The sequence below is a fragment of the Osmerus mordax genome, chromosome 17 (assembly GCF_038355195.1).
Source record: "Osmerus mordax isolate fOsmMor3 chromosome 17, fOsmMor3.pri, whole genome shotgun sequence".
NCBI classification, from domain to species: Eukaryota; Metazoa; Chordata; class Actinopteri; order Osmeriformes; family Osmeridae; genus Osmerus; species Osmerus mordax.
This window is the reverse complement of record NC_090066.1, coordinates 9,084,399-9,107,576: the sequence shown is the minus strand read 5'-3', so window position 1 is coordinate 9,107,576 and position 23,178 is coordinate 9,084,399. Positions and strand designations below refer to the sequence as shown.

The 23,178-nt window shown below is 49.8% G+C and overlaps 1 protein-coding gene across 1 annotated transcript in view; it reads right to left on the bottom strand.

Moving 5' to 3' along the window:
* The window catches only part of eps8a (EGFR pathway substrate 8a, signaling adaptor), a 38,057-nt gene that overhangs the window by 3,820 nt on the left and 11,059 nt on the right, over nt 1–23,178 (bottom strand). The window contains 22 exon segments of the mRNA XM_067254340.1: nt 15–147; nt 397–583; nt 831–1,005; nt 1,007–1,078; nt 1,235–1,258; nt 2,161–2,301; nt 2,746–2,857; nt 3,713–3,846; nt 4,139–4,141; nt 4,182–4,365; nt 4,603–4,751; nt 5,155–5,229; nt 5,345–5,433; nt 5,574–5,700; nt 6,654–6,727; nt 7,542–7,678; nt 7,845–7,927; nt 8,095–8,244; nt 8,874–9,035; nt 9,153–9,220; nt 11,991–12,058; nt 13,229–13,319. Coding sequence (XP_067110441.1) covers nt 15–147; nt 397–583; nt 831–1,005; nt 1,007–1,078; nt 1,235–1,258; nt 2,161–2,301; nt 2,746–2,857; nt 3,713–3,846; nt 4,139–4,141; nt 4,182–4,365; nt 4,603–4,751; nt 5,155–5,229; nt 5,345–5,433; nt 5,574–5,700; nt 6,654–6,727; nt 7,542–7,678; nt 7,845–7,927; nt 8,095–8,244; nt 8,874–9,035; nt 9,153–9,220; nt 11,991–12,058; nt 13,229–13,293 — 2,412 coding nt within the window. The 5' untranslated portion in view covers nt 13,294–13,319.

Sequence of the window (23,178 nt, the reverse complement as noted above, 5' to 3'; positions counted from 1 at the left end):
GGGGTCACACCCACCTCGAGAGCGGCCTTCTGCACGGTGATCTGGCTGAAGACGCGGGCGCCGTCGTCCGGGCAGACGGTCTTCAGCTCCTCCTTGTTGAGGGAGAACAGCTGGGCTCCTGTCAACACTCCCAGACTGTTGATGGTGCTGTTGGCAGGACGGGGGCGGAGAGTTCGTATCAGCACCCCGCACATTCTACAATACTGTGACAGCATTCGCATTGTCATAGACCCCATTGGTTATCTCACAGCAGTAGCGCTAAGGAAAGAGTGGAGCGCTTAGAGAAGCTAAGTTAAGCTAAGCTAATTAAATAAAACCATAAGAACAGCAAAAATAAAACGACAAAAAAATGAGGTTCAATCCTGGTGGACACGTCTGTTGGGTGGCGGGACATACACGGCGCTGAAGCCCTTGAGTTCCAGCCAGGATTTGACCTCGTCGGGCGAGGAGTCGTAGGTGATGTTGACCGTCGGGGGCAGGCTGGTGCTCCTGGGGGGCGCCTGGAACTTCTTCTGGGCGCTGCGGCCCAGGGTCAGCCTGTGCATCAGCTCGTCCTGCACCTCCTCCATGTTGGATTTCCTGCCTGTGGGGACCGGACAGGGGGGAGCAGACCTTAGTAACACCTGCGCTCTGCACTTGAGAGGCTGAAAGCAACCGTCTTTGTTCCCAAGGGAGATGTAACCACATTTTTGCTTTTAAAAACAGTATGGAGCAGGAATGGGAACCCTGTCACTCGGTTACTGTACTCCACCCCCTCCCCCACCCAACCAATTACATCAGCTACAGCCTCCCTGCTGACCAATGAGAAAGCTGTTGAGGGTGGGGCTTACGGTTGCCGGGCGGGGGCCTCTGGTTGGGGTGGTCCCTCATGGTGACGCTGCCGTTGTCACTGGACGTGTTGCTGTTCTGGCGGCTCACGGTGCTGGCGGCCGGCCGGGGGGGCTCGGCGGCTGGGGGGGGCAGGGGAGGGGTCGGGAGGCGGGCAGGGGCCGGGGCTGGGGCCGGCGGGGGGGGGCGCGGGGGCCGGGGGCATGGGCGTCGCTGCCGGCTTGGTGACATGGTCTGTTCTGGTCTGCTTCTGAGGGCCGGAGAGGAGGAAGTGACCTTGTGTTCGCTAGCTCACAGGAATACATTTTTTGAGTTAGATTTGAGATACAATCCCATTCACTACTTGTCTACATCCCTCCACAAAACTACTGCACACCAAAATCTACAAACGGCATGCCTCTGTTACCTCATTCAACTCTCCCAGTAATTGCTGCAGAGCGGAGACGGAGAACAAAACGTCAAAATGAGAGTGTGGAGAAGTATTTTGCATACATTACGTCATGTCAAAACTCACCCGGGTGCAAAGACAGCAAACTACCAAGAAACAAACGCTTTGCATGACTAGTCAACACTGGGTGGGCAAAGAACTCAAACTGTGTTGAAGCTCTACGATATGAAACATGTCATACCGCAAAACGATAAATGCTCCCACAACTCTACAGTGCTAACTCTCAGTTCAGCAGCGCAAGCGAGAGTTGAGGACAGACTGGGAGTCTCGTTATGGTTCGTAGGGGTGACTGAGAGAAGCCTACAGCATCAATCCAGCCCACTACGGGTGAACTGGGACAGGAATCAGTCTAGAAACACTCGGCACACACAGGGAACAACGACACACAATCCCGACCCCTACCTTGAATAACTCAAACTCCTTCTTTGGCATCATTAGCTTTTTGCGACACAAAACGGGGAGGGAGGATGGGATGAAGATGAAGGGGGAGGAGATTGAACGGGTGGTTAAAGACAAACTGTGCAATCAATGAGGTGGGCTAATGTGCTATCACAGATCATAAAAGGCCACAGTAATGTGGAGACTCGGGGGGGGGGAAACAATTCTAAAACTCACAACAAGGAATAAATGCATGAAGGGAAGAATGAAGAGAGGTATAAATGAATACATCGCACGAATGAGTCACTGAACATGGACAGAAAGGGAAACTGAGTCACCAGGCAACCAACTTCCTGATACCTCCTCCATACCTCATTCAGTTACACCTATTTCGGCTGTGTAACTTGCACTTCAACATTCTACACGCATTCCCTACTGTCCTGTGAGGCTTCCAGGAGACCGGGGAGGGTGGTGGTGGTGAGGGGGGCGGAGGTGAGGTCAGCTACCTGGATGGTGTGGCTGTAGATGGGCTCTCCGCGGCCCGTCATGTCCACCGCCCGGGTGATCTCCAGGATGTTGTTTGGCACGTAGCCCGACGCCCCGCAGCCGTTGCGCACCTTCCACCACTGCTTCCTGTCGTCCAGCACCTGTGGACGCCAAAGCCGTCAGCCCAGGAAAGGCCATCGAGGCCTGGCCCTCTTGTGATTCTCTCAAATACGTCCCATCTGGTGTGACATCACAGGATGTGGGAGAGCATGTGCAACCCCACACAGCTTCAGAACATCCAAGTCAGGTCAGATGTGCAAGTCTCCCAAGAACAAGCGATGACGGAAGAATGCCTATTTACATCCGTGGTCTTCAACCTCGGTCCTCAGGGACCACTGTCCTGTATGTTCTTGAGGTTTCCCTGCTCCAACGACCCGATCATTTGAATCGGGTGTGTTGGAGCAGGTGTGTCTAAAAGATACAGGACAGTGGTCCCTGACGACCAGCGGTTGAAGACCATTGGTTTAGAGGATTCTTAGAACCTCTGGGAGCACAAAATGAATCTGCCGACACCAGTGCCATCTAGTGGTCATGTTCCTGCGTACCTCGACGACCTCGTCCTTGACCACGGAGAGCTCAGTGTTGTTTCTGGCCACAAAGTCATACTTGGATTTGGCGAAGGTTTTTGGCTGGCCTCTGGTGTGGGCATCATAGTTCCTGGAAGGCATTCCCCAAGTCAAACCGTTAATGACTCACAGCACCATACGAGAACAGGTACAACATGGACTAGGATGGAACATGCATTCCATGCAACCACATGGACAAAAACAACAGGTTGACAAACACCAGTAAAAATGCAACAGGCCATAAACATGTGTGTGAGATGTACAAGACCACACGAGGCACAACACCAGCAGGACATGCTAAGGTGAGCTAATGGGCTGTGCTAGTGGGGCGTGCTAACGCTGGTAGCTGACACAATCGGGAATCGGTAACGAGCCAAACATCAACAACAAATGGACTACTGTTTAACGACTGCTAGCTCTGGAGAAAAGTCCCAACTTTAATACCGGAGGAGAGAACAAGAATAGACACACGGACCAACACCGTAATGACAGTCAGAAAGAGGAGAGCAACGTCAATAGAAGGTAGAAAAGTTCAGTAATCGAGTTAGGAAGAGATCGATTAGATTAATATGAAGAGGGGAAAAGTTTGGAGACCAATGCGCAGTAGATAGCTACCACTTGACGCATAGATCAAACCTAGTGGGTGAAATATAGGAATCCTACGGTTTAACCTCATTAAAATGAGGTAGAAAAGAGATCTATAGACTTGGACCCACAAGGAAAAGCGACCTAGATCTCCACCAATAGAACCAAGTTCCATTAAGAAATCCAACCAATAGATGAGATGAGAGAGATTGGAGTAGATGTGATTAGTAGACTCTGCACCAATAGAAAAAGGACCAGACAGTTCCCCTCCAACACGGAGGGATGGGACTAAAGGGAGTAAAGCTAGGCCAGTTCTCCAGAGCATGCCGCCAGGTCAGGTCATGTGACCTCCGGGCGTTACCGGTCTACGTGACGGCTGACGGCCTGTTTGAAGGCGGCCACGGCCATTTCCTGGTCCAGCAGGTGCATGCGCTTGTAGGCCGTGTTACCGAAGGCGTACCCGTCTGTCGAGGGAAAGTCCTGCACTGCCGGTTGCTAAGAGGGGGACAAACACAAGGACACAATGTGATTGGTGAGATTCAGGATTCATTGCCAGCCACCACTTTCTAGAATTGCTTACACATTAGACTTGATTCAACGTCATGTCATTGGTTCTCTACTCGTACTGTGCACAATGAAAGGACTTTAATAACATAAATAACATGTTACTTCATTGACAAAGGAGTCCCAATTTGAATCGTGGATCCATTCTTATCAAGGGGGTTGTAAAGACTGGCATAAACCACATCAACTCATTAGTCATCTTTTAAATAGGAAGGACAGAAACTGGCTAGCCCTCTTCGGTCCTTCTACCCAGGGTGCGTGCTCACCTCCTGGGCCAGCCTATGTGCCACCTCCTCCTGCCTCTGGACCTCAGCATGGGCCAGCGACTCGGCCAGCTGGGTCAACTCGTGCTCCCTGGGCTGGCCCACGTAGGCCAGCATCGGGGGCTCCCAGCCGTCCCGGAACTGCAGCGTGCACGGTGGGAAGTAGTGGTCCTTCGGCCACTCCAGTCTGGAGCGTGCGGGGTCGGAGAGAGAAGGGGAGAGGGAAGGAAAGGAGGAGGAAAGGGGGGTGAGAGAGACAGAGAGAGTCATTCCTCTGCTCTAAAGCTAAAAAAGGGGTCCAAGCCTTTCCTCCCGTTCACCGGACGGACCAGATGATCACAACAGAGCAGAGAGGGCTGTTGGCCCCGCCGAGGGGCCTGCCACCTGCGCTAACCCTCCGGTGGCCACGCCTCCGCGGACGTACCTGCACTTGGTCCAGCCCTCCCCCAGGGCCACCCACAGGTGCCTCTCCTCCGCCGTGCCGGCCGAGTGCAGGAAGTCGATGGCCTCGGCGGTCAGGAGCGGCACCAGGACGCTCTTCGCCAGCTCCACGCCGCCCGACGTCTGCACCACCTAGAGAGAGAGAGAGAGAGAGAGAGAGAGAGAGAGAGAGAGAGAGAGAGAGAGAGAGAGAGAGAGAGAGAGAGAGAGAGAGAGAGAGAGAGAGAGAGAGAGAGAGAGAGAGAGAGAGAGAGAGAGAGAGAGAGAGAGAGAGAGAGAGAGAGAGAGAGAGAGAGAGAGAGAGAGAGAGAGAGAGAGAGAGAGAGAGAGAGGGAGGGAGGGAGGGAGAGGGAGAGAGAGAGAGAGAGAGAGAGAGAGAGAGAGAGGGAGGGAGAGAGAGAGCAGGAAAGAGCGAGCGAAGGTGTTACTGAACCGAACTATCTAGGTACAGACCGATGCGGCATGCCCCTCATTACAGCAGCATATGAGAGTAAAGTTCAATAGGCGTGTGTGTGATCGCGCGCGCGCGTCTCACCATCCTCAGAGGCGTGAACAGGAAGTGCACCAGGTCCACAGCGCTGGGGTTCTGGATGTGTGATCTCAGCTTCCCCTGTGGCGAAGACGGAACACAGCGTTTGAGGCGCCTTCGTTCGCGTGGCGGTGAAGGGCGAAGCGCAGAGAAAGTTCAACAACACACTCATCAACACGGGGGAGCGCTCTCTCACCAGCAGGTTGAACGCATGCTTGAACTTCTGGAAACAGTCCACAAACTCGTCCTGAGTGGGAGGCTTCGCCCGCAGTGTTAGGACGCCCTCTGGTGGACAAAGTAACACACGTCAGGTAATTCCACTCCAGTAAGATAAAGCAGAACAATCGCAGATAATTGCTCCGATGATTAAGGGGAAAGATATGAAAACAGAAGAATATGTCCTGTCTAGACGCCGGGCCACCCACCTCCCGGCCCCTTCTTCTTGCTCTTTTTCGATTTCTTCCTCTTGGACAGCTCGTTAAACGCCTCCGCTGCCTTCTGAAGTTTGGTGACGAAGAACTCGATGTCGTCCAGGATATGGTTCAGGATTTGCTGGGAACAGCAGGAAGAAAATGGCAAGAGTTTTAAAGGAGGTCTGCTTGGCGCGCGGGCAGAGCCGGTTCAGTCGTAATGGATGAACCGAGACAGACGGTAACGCAGCGAAGAGTTCATTTAGGATGTCACGCCTCGAGGTGGAATTGGATTTGTGTTGTTGCTGACTGAGTATGAAGATAATACAACGTCAATTAGAGTGAATGAACAATCTATGATCTTCTATTCTTAGCACATGTGGAAAAGGGGGGGGGGGGGTGCATCTCCTCACTGCTAACCCTGTGCGTGTGACTTATTTCCGTTTCATTTATTTTCCATCCAGGCAGAGTTAATCAGGAACAACATTTGCCAAAAAGACTCACCCATAGGCTATTTGAACTTTTATTCTGTTATTATTTAAAGAGCTTTTTTTTTTTTGACTTAATGATTAAACTATTGCAAACAAACCAAGGTACATCTCTGTGACCAGGACTGCCCTGTTCTGCCCACAAGTGGAAAGCCCCATTTTGCATCTCTTTATATCACGCGGAACATTTTGTTTTGAACTTGCACTGGATTCCGGCACGTCCATGAATTAACATGGAACTGCGTCATTGACTTGAACAAACAAGCTGATCCTGTCGTTTTTACTTTGTCGTTGGCTATCCATTGACAAACATGGCCAGGCCCAGACCCAGTTATCCAAGAGATATACTGGGTTATGTAGGAGGATGTGGGGAAAGCAATGTAAGGACAGACAAATACTGTAGATAAAAGACAGACAGACATAGGCAGACAGACTGACAGGAGGCATAACAGCTGACAGACGATAACTATCATCAAGTTAGTCTGCCGCTCAGCCGGCCGGCCGGCCAGGCTAAAGAGATGGAGATAGCTAGACAGACATACAGATTTACAGACAGCTAGATGGTCACACAGCCAGCCAGCCCGGCAGGCAGCCGGCCAGGACTCACCACATCTCGGTCCACCCTAGCAGCCGTCATCTCTGGAGGTTCGTCCTGCTCTGAGTACTGCCTCTGTTTGTCATCTAGCAGACAGGGGACAGCCAGACAGACAGGGCAAGATTAGACAAGTCTGTTTACCGTGGGGCCTGGCAGCCAACACTGATAGGTGTGTTCTTGCTAGTGTCGGAGGAATAACATAACATGTTATCCCTCCTATTGTATGACTCTTCCTTAGAGACCCGAGCCTATCTGTAACGGTATGAGGAAATCGAGCTAATCTAACGAACATTTGCAAGTTGAATATTTGTTTCAGCAGCATGACTTAATTCTAAAACAATTGTACAAGGATCCCAGGAGCTTGAAAGGTGGAGTCATTCGGAGTCAGAATTGTATTTTGGTACCGAGTGAGCTTGTGGAACAGGAGAAAAACCACAGGTTACCTGAGGCAGAAAAATCCTCTCCCACAATCAGTGTAATTTCACATACGAGCTGGGCTTTTAAAACATGCAAATCACTGTGATTTTTGTCAGCTTTGAGTGCAATTATCCCATCTCAAGCCAAATTAGAAAGCTGAGATTTTCGGTCTGTGAGAATGTGCTAATGGGGTGTTCCAGAATCATTTACACATCAGATGGAGCTGGTACTTCACTCACTTTCCTGTCTAAATCATCTAGTCCCTGATCTTTAGAACTTTGTCTAAATCTAAAGTATCTGGGGGGGAAAAAGCTTCCAAAGGTCACAGTCAATTAGTAGATTAAACCTGAGCATTTCAAATGGAGAGTTAGCCAAATTCTCGTCTCAGTCTAGAAAACAGACCCATACCACTCATTTCAACCGTATGTGTGACTAGTTAGGATTCCCGCGCAGTGACGGATCCGGGATTGGACATTTACTCACAGTCTTGCTGCTCATTGGACCAGGCTGACCACGCGGCCACGCGGCTCTTCACGTCCACCTGAGTGACGGTGGCGGGTGGCTCGGGGGCGGGGGCTGCAGGGGGAGGGGGGATGACCCCATCACTCTTCAGGATCATCCTGCAGAGAGGGGGGGGGGGGGGGGGGGGGTGGCATGCGACGACAGCAGGTGACTACACAGTCCCACAGTACTAGCAACCACAGAATAGGATAAACCACTAGCTAGGTCCAACAGACTTGCACCTGGTGGCCGCAAAGAAGTGAAGTGAATGAAGACATTGTTTACTTAAGTGCATCCGGCCTCTTTTTGACCTTGCCACCCTTGAAGTCAAGCATGGCACTTTCGATGTCGGCCTGGATCAGGTTTGCCTGAAAGAGATCGGTGCACACAGGATGACTCACACTTAATGACTCTACAGCACAAACACGGTACATTACCAGCCCAAATCATAACGGGTATTGTTTGATGTGTTTACTGGGTAATGTGCATGTGAACCGACGATCCAGTCAGTGGTTCTCACTTGCACTGGCTTTACCTTGATGTCGTCACACTGGAAGAGGTGCAGGTCGGGTTTGCTCTGGCCTGACTCCTTACACACCAGAGCCAAGATGGAGTCATAGCTGCAGGAACTCATAACAGCCTGGCAGTGCTGGAGGGTCCCCATGGGAAAGTTTTCCAGCTCATTCTGCATCATCAACAACAACAACAGGAAGAGAAGTCCGTTTCAGAGTCAGTTAACCCTCAGTACAGTCGTTTTCAAGTAAAGAATTGAACTGACCATTGTATGTGATGTAAATGTGCACACGGACAGGGGAATGATAGTAAATGAACTTAAGTGGGCCAAAAGAAGGTTTTAAAGGTCACTGATGAATCCCAAACTAGTCCAGCTGGCCAAAAAGTTAGTGGGTCTCTTCAAATTTCACACTACTTATACTTATGTTTGAGCTAAGTCACATTCACACTTGGAGGGGAGGTACAGAATAAGCTTCTTAAAGAAGGCAATCTTAAAGCCTGCAGATTGAAACTTCTGGCTGATCAAATGAAATATGTAAAACAGAAAAGCTTGGCATAAATTAAAATAACAAAAACGGGTTTCATAACTTAATTGTGTAGTCTTTTGAGCGAAAGAGGCCTTGTGAGGGCATGTGAGAGATAAAAAAAAAATAATAATCACCATTTCAATCGTAATATCACCTGGCCTAGCTTGACTTTTATCTGAAACGTCAAAGAATTGTCCCTCACTTGGACCAACTAGAAGGACCTTGGAGAAGGTTCTACCACCACCCAAGCCTGGCCATCCTCCCAACCACCCACCTTGGTCTCCTGGTCGATGAGGCTGACAGACTTCTCCTCCACCTGCAGCAGCATGTCCTGGGTCCACACCTTGCCCTTGGCGTCCAGCAGACGGAGCTTCCTGATGCCGTCGTCGATGGTGATCATGGCGTCCTTGCGGTCCATCACGAACGTGGTGAGGTGCTGGGGTGGGGTCGGAAAGTTACGGGCAACATTGGGTTGGGAGGATAGTTGGGTCAAAAAGCAACAAAACGCTTTGTTGTGAGTGAAAAGGTGTGCGTGTGTGTGTCTCTCTCTCACCTCCACGTGGTACTGGGATGTGTCCGTCATGCTGTTGATACTGGTTTTGGTGTAGTGTTTCCTTTGCTCTGTGGAGAGGCACAACCAAGTCAGCACCATCGCAGACAGCGAGCCCTAACCTGTGCTCACGGAGGAACACAGCCAGGTAGTACCCAGAATCACCAACACTCGAGCAGGGATCTGAATCAGCTGCAACGCCGCAAAAGTTGAACTAGCATGTGGAGGCCGGTCTAAGAAAAGCCACGGGAGTGGCTAAATACTGGTCGTCAACGATGCAGACAGCCTCCAGTTAACTGGCATGTATTGTTCTCAACACATGATGCAATCACATGCTGGATAACATTATGCTTGATTAATGATGAATGATCTTCACCAGGCAGTCCAATGGGAAATACTGTATACCCTACATCATTAGCATCCCATCAACGTGTGGGACTGTCTGCAAAGCTGATTGATGGGCCCAGGCCGCTGTTATCTATCAATGAGCGGTGATCAACGAGGCTAAGCCACATTTGGCAGCATCTACTGCTTGTTGTCAAGAGTTGTCAGTCACTTTAAACACTGCACGCACGCACACACACACCACACAGTAATAATTACAGATGGCAGGGGGAGAAACGGGATACCGACAGGGATGAGGAGGGTTAGTGTTACTGTGGGGGGAGGAGGGGGGGGGGGGGCTGGTGTCAGGGTTGTGGTCGCAGTACGATTAGGAAGAGGGGGAGGGAGGGGAGGGTTTTCGGGGGTGAGAACGCCAGGTTGAGGTACGTAAGGAACGCCACTTACTCGATCCTCGCCACGGAAAGACGTGATTCCATTTGTCCGAGGAAAGTTTAAAGTAACCTACGTGGTGACGCAAAGCGATGAGTTACCCTTTGGTTGAAGTGATGTTTACACGGGGGTTGTGCGGATGAGTTGAGTGACAAAGGAGAGCAGCGTAGCGCATACGTACGGCCCAGTTTGCAGTTCTAGGATGATGAATGACTATGCACAGCTTTAAATGGGGGCAAGGGGTGAGGGGTTGGAACAGGACGGTTGCTAGCGAGTCACTCACGCACTCTCGGAGCTCGTCACATCCCTAGTAACACTGTGGACCTGAGCCCCTTGATGAAGCATGCCATAAACGAAGCGTTGACTGCTATGGGCATTGCTAAGACGGCGTCGTGGCGAAGGGTTCAGGTAAAATGTGTTCTGCAAGCTACTGAGGAGACTGAAGGCCAGGGTGACTTTCTCCCAGAAAAGCCCAGCAGCTCTCATGGGAAGAGAGAGAAAGATAGAAGGAGTGAGGGGAGGAGAGAAAGTGAGAGAGATTTAGGGCAGGGGAGGGATTCAAGGTTATCGGCCGTCTGTTGTGCGGAACTTCTCTAGATTTTGGGGGGGAAATAATTGAGATATGTTCTAGTTAACAAAAGGTTCTAGTTGGGTTTTGCAGACTGTTTGGAAGCTTTGGCATACAGGGATTCACGCATGCACGCACACACACACACACACACACACGTGCAAACCTTTCTTTTTATGCTTGGCAGATGTTCGGAGGAAGTATATTCCGTCCGTTCCTGTGAGCGTGGCGATGGAGAGATGGGAGGAATGATGAGTGAGTGAGAGAGAGGAGGGAAGGGGGTGGCGAGATGGGAGGAATGATGAGTGAGTGAGAGAGAGGAGGGAGGGGGTGGCGAGATGGAATGATCCTTTTTTTAACACTCCAAAGGAACAACTGACTGGCAGACGAATACAAAACCACTGACCGTAGGAAGCCATTTTACAAGGGTTAACCAGCTCCCATAGCTACAAACCGGTGGCAGTGAGGCATTTCTATAGAGAACGGGCTGCTAATTTCCTCGATTTACCCTCCTAGCAACTGACTGTCACCAGCCCACGCTGGGCTGCTCTTTCGATGAGAACAGAATGGGGAAACCCAGAAGATGTACTGGAGGGGTCGACTGCGAATAAAAAGCCTTTTCAAACAGGCACACAGGCACACCTGGGGACGCCTACCGCTCAGCCGAGGCCCCACGGCTGTGGGCTCGCCTCCCTCCTATTCGCCTGGGAAACAACAGCATGTTCGCTCCTATCGAGCTATATATCTAATTGGAGGAGGCTGCAGTAGGGGGTGTGGCCAGGGGAGGGGAGGGGGGGGGGGGTATTGTGTGTCTATAGGAGAGAAGCCATGTTCAGCTGAGCGTGGCACCTCTTCAGTTACCTTGGAAACCAATGACAAATCACCATGACAATGACAAAGGAGCACATATTGTCCTAGCCCCAGGGACATCAAAAGGCCAGGACAACAAGCCCCTCCCACAACCCTCCTATCTCAGCCTATGGCGTGAGGAGTAGAGGAGGAGCCCGGGGCCAGATGATAACAGGGGCAAGGTGAGAAGTTATTAAACTGTGGACCCCATAAGGGAGGTGGATGTGTGTGTCAGTGATAAGACACACCTTACAAGGAGCCCACAACCACAAGCAGGGTGTCTCCTTCATAGATATCACACTGTCAATATACCAAGAGCTGCTACACGATGGCATCCTGAATGCATTGGCGTGCGCACAAGCGAGACACACTCGGAAATCTTGCCGTGTGAATGGCCGCACATGCATGCACGCTTTCTACCAATCGGATTTGGGGGTCAGGAGTTGGGACCAATCCGATTTGAACAGCGTTAGACGTTGCCAAGCCATGCCGAAGTCCCTATCGATACTTCTACTATTCTGCCCTGCATGCACATCAGCCTACCCCTCCGACCTCAGGACGGACACAGAGCCTGCGGCAGAAAGGATGACATGCTCTGTGAAAAGGGAATAGATGGAGATGAGGGGGCGGGGGAGGGAGGGGTTACCCACCGTAGAGGGCTTTAGCACTGGACTTGGCTTTGTGCTCCGGGGGCTCTGGAGACTGCGAGCCATGGCCACTGTGGGAGAGATATGAGAGAGAGAGATATGAGAGAGAGAGAGAGATATGAGAGAGAGAGAGAGAGATATGAGAGAGAGAGAGAGATATGAGAGAGAGAGAGAGAGAGAGAGAGAGAGAGAGAGAGAGAGAGAGAGAGAGAGAGAGAGAGAGAGAGAGAGAGAGAGAGAGAGAGAGAGAGAGAGAGAGAGAGAGGAGACACAGGGCAGTGATTAGCAGTCAGACCAAGTCAAACAGCATGTAAGCAGCCTATATGGACACCCTTTAAGTCTTGACAGCAGGGGCAGAGATCAGGGCAGAGATTAAGAGAGGACAGGCATCTGTAAACTGTGTGTGTGTGTGTGTGTGGGGGGGGGGGGGGATGTGTGTGTGTGTATGGGAGTGCTGAGAACTTCACACCAAGGACGGCTCATGTGTCACCAGTGCTAATGAGGTTCTTGATACTTGATATTTTCTCACATTCCCAGGCTTATTCTAATTGCTCAGAGTATTAATAATGGATGGCTTCAATTGAAACTGCTGGCAGGTCTGGGAAGACCTCCGAGATACCTGCCTGTATCGGAGCAACAGGAAGTAGGGCCCTGTGCTGAGAAGAGCCAACCTTATTAATTCAGCTACTGACTTGTTAATCTGTTATAAATCCACGTAGGATTTCAAATTGGTAGAGTGTCTCTTTTAATGCATGGGATTCAGATGTTAACACTGCCGCACTCATACTATATGGTTAGGAGATGTAAATGTCCTGTCTGAAGGATCGCATCCAATAAAAAGTCCCCACAAGTTAAGACTGCAGTTCCTGCAGTCGCAGCAGCAGCTGAGCTGTGTGGGCACTTGTTTTAGGTCACCCCCCCGCCCTGCCAGGCCCCCCCTGGGGCGGGTCTCCTGACTGCACCATTACCTCAGTCACTTAGAGCCTGGCAACTTTTCATTACACTGACTTTGAGAGGAATTCAATTACTGCCAGACGTGGGGAAATAAGCATGGACAATTAAGTAACTGGATCAATTAGGGCATGGAGGTCAAGAAGCACGTGGCCATTAAAGAATAGACTTGTGACGAGTCATCTAAAGCCTGTGGGATTCTATCTCGACTGGGACTGACCCAAAGGGCAGGGAAAGACAAAGGGAAGGAGGGGGAGGAGGAGGAGGAAGGGGGGGCAGGGGGCACTCACTTTAGCTGGGAGGTGTAGGAGCCGAACCCGCCGGAGGGGTAGGTGGGGTTTGCGTATCCGTTCATCCTGGGGCGTCACAGAGGAGAGTCACCTGGGTAAACACAGAGCGGAAGAGACTAATCAAACGCACGCTCCCCTTCACTGAGCAGCATGAGTCGACATCACAGCGTTTCTGAAGGGAGTATCCCTGCCTTAAAAGCACTACACAATGTGCGCGAGCCTTTGATTTCACACTTCTCATTACAGCGAGTATGGTCAAGCCCTCTTAATGGACTAATTCATCTTCATAGTCCCAACTACGATTCAGATAAAGCTCCCACAGTTATGAAAAAGCACAACGTGTACTTTGCTTTGGATTAAAGGTCTGCCAAATGAATACGTCTAAATGTAAATGATACACCACGTTTATTCATTAACAAAACAAACAGCGGGTAAATGGAATACCTCCAGTTCTCGCTGTGTTCTGTTGTGAGACCGTGAGCATCTCATTCCACAGCCATTGTTTCTCTCCCTTCACTTTCAAGGAACATATAGACCTGGTCATGCACACAGCTGATAACATCAAAGGAGATTTTTCCTCTGTGATACAGTACGTTTCCCATTGTCAAAGTAATACAGTGTGGGTTACACTATGAAAGAACAAGCCTCTTTCTCTCTCTCTCTCTCTCTTCACCCCCCCTTTCTCTTTTACTCTCTCCATCTGCCAGACTTTGTGTTGTTGACTCAGAGCTGGTTTAAAGAGAGGTTGCTATGGTGGTTCGTATTGTTCTGTCTTTACAGTACCTGGCACACATTCGCTTCCAAAACAGCACAGTCCTTTCAGTGCACAACCATAAAGAACAGACCAAACATGACAATTCTCCCCGGTAGTTTTCAAGAGTTATTTTGTGCTATTGTGCTCTCAGATGCTCTGCTACCAGAGAATGACTCGTCAAAGAAAGTGCGTGGGTGTTGTACCGTCGATGAGGCAAGTTGGGTCAAATCTTCAAATGCTCTATGCTGGCTTCCACGATGAGTATGAATATAGTGACTCCTTGTCTGAGTTCAGAGAGAGATCGCAGAGCTCAATCGGGACTGTATTACAACTGTTTTCAGGAAACATACAGAAAGCTACACTTATAACATGATTCATTCACACTTAACTAAGTCAAGAGATGACTTGGGGGAAGAATTGGAGCCCAAAAAACCCACTCGAAATAATGGACGTCATGACCTCATACTCACCTCTCCGGTGACTGTCACAAAAGCACACTCTCAGCTTTTAGCAGTCCCATGCTGCCGCAGTCCCCTGTCTTAGCTCATGCTAACGGCTAATCCACAGTGGCACACCCCTTACCTAACCCCTTCCCTACCCAGGGGGCCCAGTGTCCAACTCCACTCAGAAAGTGGGTCACGGTAATCGGGCGATTGGTGGGTGAAAATAGCTCGTGGAGGGAGGCCATGGATCACAGACAGGCACCCGTCAGGGGTGACACGGGGACTACAGCAGGGGTGGAAAGTCCAGGCTAATTTAATTCCTTGTCCTCTGGGCCAACAACCCCACCTGTCAATCAGACTAGGAGTCTTCTAGGAAACCGTGTATGTCTTGATCAGTCTTGGAATAGAGGCAGACATATCGGAATGTCACTCGAAGCAGTCCTTCATTTCTCCTTCAGTCTGATGTCAGGCAGGGAAGAGATCTTTGAAAGGATGGTTGGAATTTTCCAACGGTTAAATCCACTTACAGACACAACCTTTACAGAACAGTATGTAGACATGTTTAGGAAATTACTGACTATACACCTCTCGTGTGGTGAGTTTTGCTTTGGCACCGTTCCAGAAGTAAATAAAGAACCTGGACGAAAACTTAAAATCGAGAAATCGAGAGCTTAATCACCCTTGTCGCCAACCAGCGCTACAGACACAAGCAGACAACATGCACATCAGCCCCTTTCAAAATGTTGCTTAACTAACACTTAGAGACCCTATAAATTACAACCCTTAAATGATCCTGAGTGTGTTACGCCAAGCGATAAAGTAAGTGTTCACTTAGCAGGTAGGTGAACTGCTCTCTTCATGGCTCATGCCTCCTTTGAGACGTTCCCGGCCAGCGCCCTGCATGTTCAGTCGTGCGCTTGACCAGTGAGAGGAGGGGGAGCGGGCCAGCTCGTTGTTCAGCCTTCAGTCCTGTAAATACCTCCAAGTCGTCTCCGTGGCAACAATTCGATACGACAAGGTCTCAGTACATCTGAAGCATCGTCTTGACATAACCGGAGCTGAAACGACTCGAATACGTGTTTCGCAAACCGACATCACGTTGGACGCGCGCGGGGGCCCGTTTGCATTGCTCTCGGGCCCTTGTTTGTGCTCGCGCCATTTAAGCGTGACTCGGGAATTCTGAAGCGGGGTTTGCGAGGCCTCGAAACAATGGCGGGTCCCTCGCCTTGACAATCTCAACCGCCCAGCGGTTTCCTCACAAGGCCAGCGTTCAGGACACAATAGACCCCAGCCGAGCTTCCTCACCTTGTCTAGGTAACCGAGAGTTCAGAGGACGAGGGGTCTCCGACCCCCTTTTGTGTCTGTTAAAAGGGCTTTCCCATTTCTTTCTTTTTTCTTTTCTTTTTTTTTACAGCGGATGACAGATGATTAGAACGTCCTACTGAATCACAAGGGAAAATCTGGAGAGGATGAAAGAAGCAGTGAGAAGTGGAGAGGCTGAAATGAAAAGCCCCTGGAAGAAAGGAGTCTCCAGGGTGATTTATGAGAAGATGAGTGTGTGAGCTTGTGTGTTTGCGCACACGCGCGCATGTGCTGCTCGCTGTGGATATATAGACACCATTGCTGGCACAATGTTGCTGTACAGCTGTATGTACAGTGCAGTTACATGGTTACTTTTCCCATGGCTGTGTTCCTATTGAGGTTCGGGAAGGGAGGGGGGGGGGGGGGTGATGCCTCCGTTTTGGCCTTTGTAGCCATAACAACGGTCAAATCCGATATTATAATCATGAGGCTTGAGCAATGAGACTAGAGAAATAGACTTCCTTCTCCTCTGCCCCCCGGGGGCCTCCACACATCCTGAAAGGATGTTAGCGCTACTGTATACTGGACATGTGAGGCTTCCCATTCAGTGGAATTAAAACAACATTACCTACTACCAAGACGCCAAAGCCATTAACAGCTTTTGTGAAACACAAGATAGCTTTCTACCTCCGGTTTCCACTCCTTTTCGAAAACGCACGCGGATCCCTAGACCCCTTTTCCCAGGAATTGTGGGGAAAAGGTTTCCAGCCGTTCCCCCTGGCACGGTGGCCAACTCAGACAGTGATGAGAATTACAAGCAGTGAGCGTTGGCGTGAACGCCCTCATGTACAGTCTCTCCCCAAGAAAACGCCCCCACACATCCTCTTTTTCTCTCCTGTCCTCAGCAGGCTGCTTGGCTGGCCCAGCCGCTACGGCGGCCTGCTAGCAGAGGCTGCAGAAAGCAGCTTAGTGTCCAGTCTGAGGGGGTGGGGGATGTCAGACAGCACAGGAAGCACGTGGGCGCTGGGCAATCTTCATCCCCAACCAGCGGCTGTCATCCCCAACAAAAGAAAACACAAGCAGCTGAGATAACGTCTTACATAAAAGGCCTGGGAAGATGTGTGCCCATCCACGTCAGAGACACAACGCTAAACTGAATTCATCTCATTCATGGGCCGGTATCTGAGAATAAAAACCAGGATACATCTTCTAAATGACTTATTTGACCGTTTTGGTGGTAGGCGGGGGGGGGGGGTCAAAGCAGTTGTTTGACTTTATTTTCAGATATCTCTTCAAGTTTTTTATTTATTTATTTACAATACCACTTCAAATATTACAATAATACAGTTGGGGTACAAGACCAATTGGGTAGAGTGAAAGGGTCCCCCAAAGAAGCTAGGAAATCTTATAGGTGGGGGCCGATGATTCATGAAAGGGTAGTGGTACTGACTATAGGATACACAATTACCACAGATGACGATAAGTAGATGCACGCAAAAGGCGCACAAGTACATACATAACATTACATACATTCAATCATACACATACATCCCAGTAGAGATTTTTTAATATCAGGTATAGGTTGATAAGAAATGATTTTTTAGTTTGTCTTTTGAAGTTGGAGATGGAGGGCAGCACCTTGAGGCCTTCATCAATCAGCTTCGTGTGGGATTTCATGTGCAGGGTATAAAGGAGTGCGCAAGCCTGTTTGAAAACGGTCTCGGAGCGCTGTCGCTGGTCACAAAGACCACAAAGGCCACACAACTCACCACCTGGGAGGGAGAAACAATTTGCTGTGTGGTGTCAGTCGGCCCAGGGCTCCAAGCCAGGGCTAAAATTAGCCGCTAACCCCAGGGTGGCCCAGGTCCCATTAGCAGTTGCTTTCACCTGGTCCGATGGGAGTGCCGGGTGAATTCGAAACAAACAACACAATCCCAAACGCCTTTAAGGTGATTAACCATGTCCTCTCCGGTTTAGGTTGGAGGTGCCTGGATGTTTGCTTTCTGCATCCTGGTGCAGTACCTCATCAGGAGAACAGAGGTAGGGCCTAATTCAACACAATACTGTCATACAGACCTGGAACCGTCCGTTCCAAGTAAATCATCCAATTGATTTAATGATTGACTGATTTGAGTTTGTGAATCTCCCTCACCTAGTAACTCTGTGGTAGAAGAATGGCGCTGTCGGGGGGGGGAGGCAGGGGGGTTGGGGCTTGAGGTGTTCACACACACACACACACACACACACACACTTAACGGGAGGGCCCATTCTATGGCCGAGCAGAGCTGGCCAGCGTCCATCTGAAGTCTGGCCAAGTGTGTGTCTGTGCATGCGAGAGACAGAGTGTTCTAGAGGGGTGTTTCCATAGGGATGAAAATACCTGCTGACCGCGAGGGCATCAAAAGGTACCGATGCTGCTCCCCCAACACGGGCAAAGACGAGCCACTTCAGTATGTCAAGTAAGAGGACATAACGATGGAATTGCCGGCAGTACAGTCGGTGTGATTATCGATCCGGCCGCCGGAAACGGTCTCTGTTAACCAATAAGCCGTCTCCATCGTTGCGCAACACATGCAAACAAGAGTGGCCGGAGCATATGCAAATGAGGAAAACTCAAACCAAGGCGCCGATGAAAATGTCACCCCTGCGGTAGTAGGCCACCACTTGTAGACAAATACAAAATGGTATTTCAAATGGTATCTGGGGAGAGAGGGGGGGGGGGGGGGGGTGGTATTGTGTTTATAACAGATATTTGATCTGCTGTGGTCTGAGGTGGTTCTGTGAGTTGACACAGTACTTCAAGGTGGTTTCATGTCCTGGCTTCAAAGCTTTGTTGTTCTTACTGGTTTCTTAAAACGGAAGCAGTCCTGGGTCTTCACTACAGTCACCATGGAGCCAAACAGGAAATGAGAGAGCATGGAGACGACAGGGAGCACTCTCACACACACACACACACACCTGACTTACTGATACCCCCATATGAATGATTGATGAACAACCTGCGGTGTCATCACTAGGTGGGTCACACACTCACAGACACGCGCAGCGGGCAGACCAACATGCTGGCTGGCCTCTGCTTGCCCCAGTCTGTCACCTTCACAGCGGGAGCAGTCCTCAAACGGCCTCTAGATCCATCAAACACTGCCTCTAGCTACATCAAACACTGCCTCTAGTCCAAGCATTACTTCGATACAACCACAGTAGGTTCACATCTAGGCCTACACGCCGACATCCAAAAGCAGATTGGTATTGGCCCATTAGAGTTATCAAACACCCTGCTTATCGAGCAGGACATATCTTTACTACCAAACTGTCCTTTGCATGAGTGCACCTGTGACTAGACTCTGGAGAACTCATGCAAATCCAGCCGTGTCTCCCATCCACCGGCACCACCGGGCAATCCTCCCAGCCCGTCCCCACCTAGCTTTGCTCTCGCTGTACCCGGTCAGCGTTACCTCCTCTGTCTCATCGTCCACCTCCCTGCGGGGCCAGCGCTCTGTCCGTCTGTCACCTAGCATCCGGTTATCACGCCTTTCCAGGGATGGGGAGCGGGAGGGAACCAGACTGGAGGGTCACTGGAGGGTCTTCTCGCCGAATGGGAAGCGAGCGAGGGGAGAGGTGTGTGTGTGGCGGTGGGGGGGGGGGGGGGGTCTTTCTCCACTCCCTGTGTGCGATAAGCAGCCGACTGATGTTGAGGGTGTCGAGAGGAGAAGGACACGAGCAGATAAGCGGGGTTCTTGAAAGGGCGCGATTGTCGACATCGTCCTGTTGTCAAGGTCAAAACAGATGTTTAGAGGCTTTGTCGTAACGGGGGGGGGGGGGGGGGTGGAGGTCTAAGTATCCTGGACACCCACCCTAGATGTCTGATGAACAACACATGGCTTCTTATCACTGTCCGCCGAGGAGTGGGCTGTGGGTGGATAGACAAGCCCACAAAGTCCACTTTGTTTTCACACTCTCCAGCCTTGAGACATGAGCCTGGGAGAGGACCCCTCATCCATTACTGACACACGTGTGTGTGTGTGTGTGGTTGTATGTGTGTGGGGGGAAGGAAGGAAGAAAGGAAACCGTAGGGTTGTTTGTGCTCGTCTTTTGTGTGTGTGTGTATTTAGCAGACGCTTTTGGATAAAAGCGTCTGCTAAATGCATAAATGTAATGTAAATGCAATGTAAACGTGTGTACGTGCGCGTTTATGTGAAGACAAACCAGGAAAGGATGTCGGACAGATGTGTCACAAAAACCGCAAGCAGGTGACGGCCACGGACGCGCCGAGAGGCATTGTGCTTCCATCTCCATGGCAACGGCGAGCAGCCCCGCGGCAGTGAATAGACCCATTGCCCGATATCAATCGGCCGCCACGCTGCCTTCATGCGGCCCTCATCAACGATCCAGCAGAGCCGTCACAACTGATGCTCCGGCTCGGAAAAACCTCTCTGACCGTCTCCCACGGCGACCGAGTCCCTGTAATCGAACCTACACCGCAACTGCTGGGCGTTGTCGAGTGTGCGACTGTGTGTGTGCGCGCGCGTGCGTGCGTGTGTGGGAGGAGGGGTTTCCCATATCACACGTGTCGTCAGTGGAGGTTTGAGATAAGGAGAGGTGTGGAGAGGTAAGGCAATGACCGGATGATGTCATCTTTAGTGCAATGCAAACATTGTGATTGAGTTTCCTCGCGGCATGTCCTGATTGTGATTGACGTGCTAGGTTAATCAGTCTCCCGGGGCTTTGGCTCTGAATGACTCAAAACACAGTCTGTCAGCGCCGTCATTTTGCAGAAGTTTGTTGGCTTATTGAAGAACACAATGGAACGCAAATCTATTGCGGAAAAAATGAGAAATTTCTGTTGCTCAATCATCTACAATGAATAAAGTTTCCTGTCTCCTATAGTAAATCATTTTCCAATCAATGCCATTAATGAATGACTTACCAAAGTGGAAATCTCTTCTGACAGTCGATTGTAATACCTTTTTCTCAACAGCGTAAGCCTTATCCTTCCTTGAGAGATTTAAACCCAACCCACTCTTATCTATCGACATCCGTACCGAGGGAGTTGGTTCCGCTTGTCAAGTCAACGATATTCCAGAGCTCAAGCAGGATTACACAGGAGTCCATATGAACACTGTTCCTAATGCCAGGCTGTATCCATGTGTGATGGACCACTATTCTCCCAGGCAAAGCCTGCATTGTGCCCTAGGACTTGTTGTGGAAGCAAGCACCATGTTGAACATGTAGGAGGGGGTTTAGATCAACTCTCCTAAGCACTTCAGAGCTTGGAGGTGGAATGTGACTAATGCAATTTACATGGTATGAGCTGGTTGAGAGGGTCACTGTTGTCTAGTCAACGGCTAGGCCAAATACCGTGAATGTGAAACTTTGGGATTAAGTAACAAACCGGATTAAATTGGTACAAAAGTGGAACTGAAATACAAAAAAATGGAATATAAGGAAAGATAATCTCAGCGAAACATGACATCAGCTCCCAGCGTGAAGCTTTACATAAGAAAATAATCCCAGGTAACCGTTAAACAAATCTACAGCTAGGAACTCCGCAACAAGTACACGTCCATACCTGCTTTGGTGTCTTACATCATCGTTAGTTCCTTCGAATATCAGGGTCTATTGTCTTTGTTCCTCTTTTCTGCTTGCTAATTGGCTGAGCTTGGATATTCCTTTAACAGCAGTAACAGCGCACAGGAGAAACACACCTCTCTCCTCCTCCTTCACTGTCCCACTGATGGAAAGTAAAGAGGATTTGTAAGAAGATTGCATCGTCCGTCCCCCCCCCCACACACACACACACACGCGCGCGCACGGACAAGCACACAGGCCATAATCCCCTTCATCATCCTCCTCCCAGAACAAAGGATGCTGGGAGATGACATGAGCTGGTGATTGGGGTGTGCCCTGAACACACTCTGGCCTGGAGCACAGCAACGCACAAGGACACCTATAAAACAGCTGATATGCCCGTGATGCAGGACATACAGAACATTCAGACTCAGCCGTACACACCCAACAGTTAGAACAACCTTGGGACCATTATGAAAAGATATAGTTATCCTGTGAAATAACATTGTACGTGTTGCTAACTTGTATAAAAAACACCCCACTGTCAACTATGAAGAGGAGATCCAATTTTATGGTACTAAAGATTTACAGCTCTTATCGTGGAAAAGTAATGTTAGGGACAATATTGGTGCGGTTTCTGGGAGCTGATTTGAGCACAGCCACATTACCCCAAGGGTGAGTTAGAGCCCAACCCAAGTATCTGTCACCGTTAAGTCCCAGTATTGTGCCAACGCCTATGGACACTGGCGTACACCTGCCTCTCTGAGCTTTACGGCCAGATGACACAATCTGACGAAGTACACAACACCTCGAAAATACGCTACCCTTAGATCAACATCCCGTGACAGTCATAATCCTAAAATTGAGTAGTCAGACGATTTGCAGATAATCATTACCACTATTCATTTTTATAAACTATAGTCCTAATTTTAAAATACCTCATGCTTCAATGACTGTGTGAGGATCCTCACCACAATGGATTTCATAGATAAGTCATTGCTGATAAACAAGAAGTCGTCCCGGATGGTTGTGATTGACACATCTCATCTGGGCATACCAAAAATAGCATTGTTCCTGTCTCTGAGGAAAGGGGGGGGGGGGGGGGGGCAACATCAATCACGCGCCATGTGCCTTCTTGACTAAGCTGCAACCCCTCACATCCATCTCCAAAGTGAACAATATGCTGACAGTCCAGATGTTATCTCACTTTGCTAATCCCCTCTGCCTTAATCTACCCCATAATCATATCATCCCTCCTTCTGTCAGTGTTTGGAGTTGCCAATGGCGACAGTAAGCTCCAGGAAGGAAGTCCAACGTGGTTTCCTTCCGCGGACGAATGGTCACCTCGCCAACTTTCTCTTTTTATATTGTTCCACGAGGCTATAATTAGACCCATAGAGTCTGCATTCAAAAGGCGAGGCCGTTAGATGAGGGAGTCACCTTATCCATCATAAGCACCTGTTCACAAGAAGTGTGAGCATTACACTGACTGTTGTCTGAGTTGGAACAGCTTCAGATAGGGTTCTAAAGAACTTTGAGCCAATACCGTTCAAATAAGTCAGTATATTCACAGTACTTCATTCAACACACTATATACCAGGCAACCAAGTCCAGGAAATTCTTGAATAGATTTTTAATTACCAATGGTCCACGACTCAAAGGTGTCCATGGTAACCTGTGTCAGACTGCTACACACAGCCCAGCTGATAGCCAAATGAGCAATCCTAGACCTACTGATAAAAAAAAAAAACACCAGACAAAATATGTAACACCCTTAATGGAACTGCAGTTTCACTGTGGACGCTAATGGGGCACCAAGAGTGCCAATCTGGCACCTTTGCAATGAGAAACTCATTATTTAGCGTTCGGTCCAGCGAAGCCTG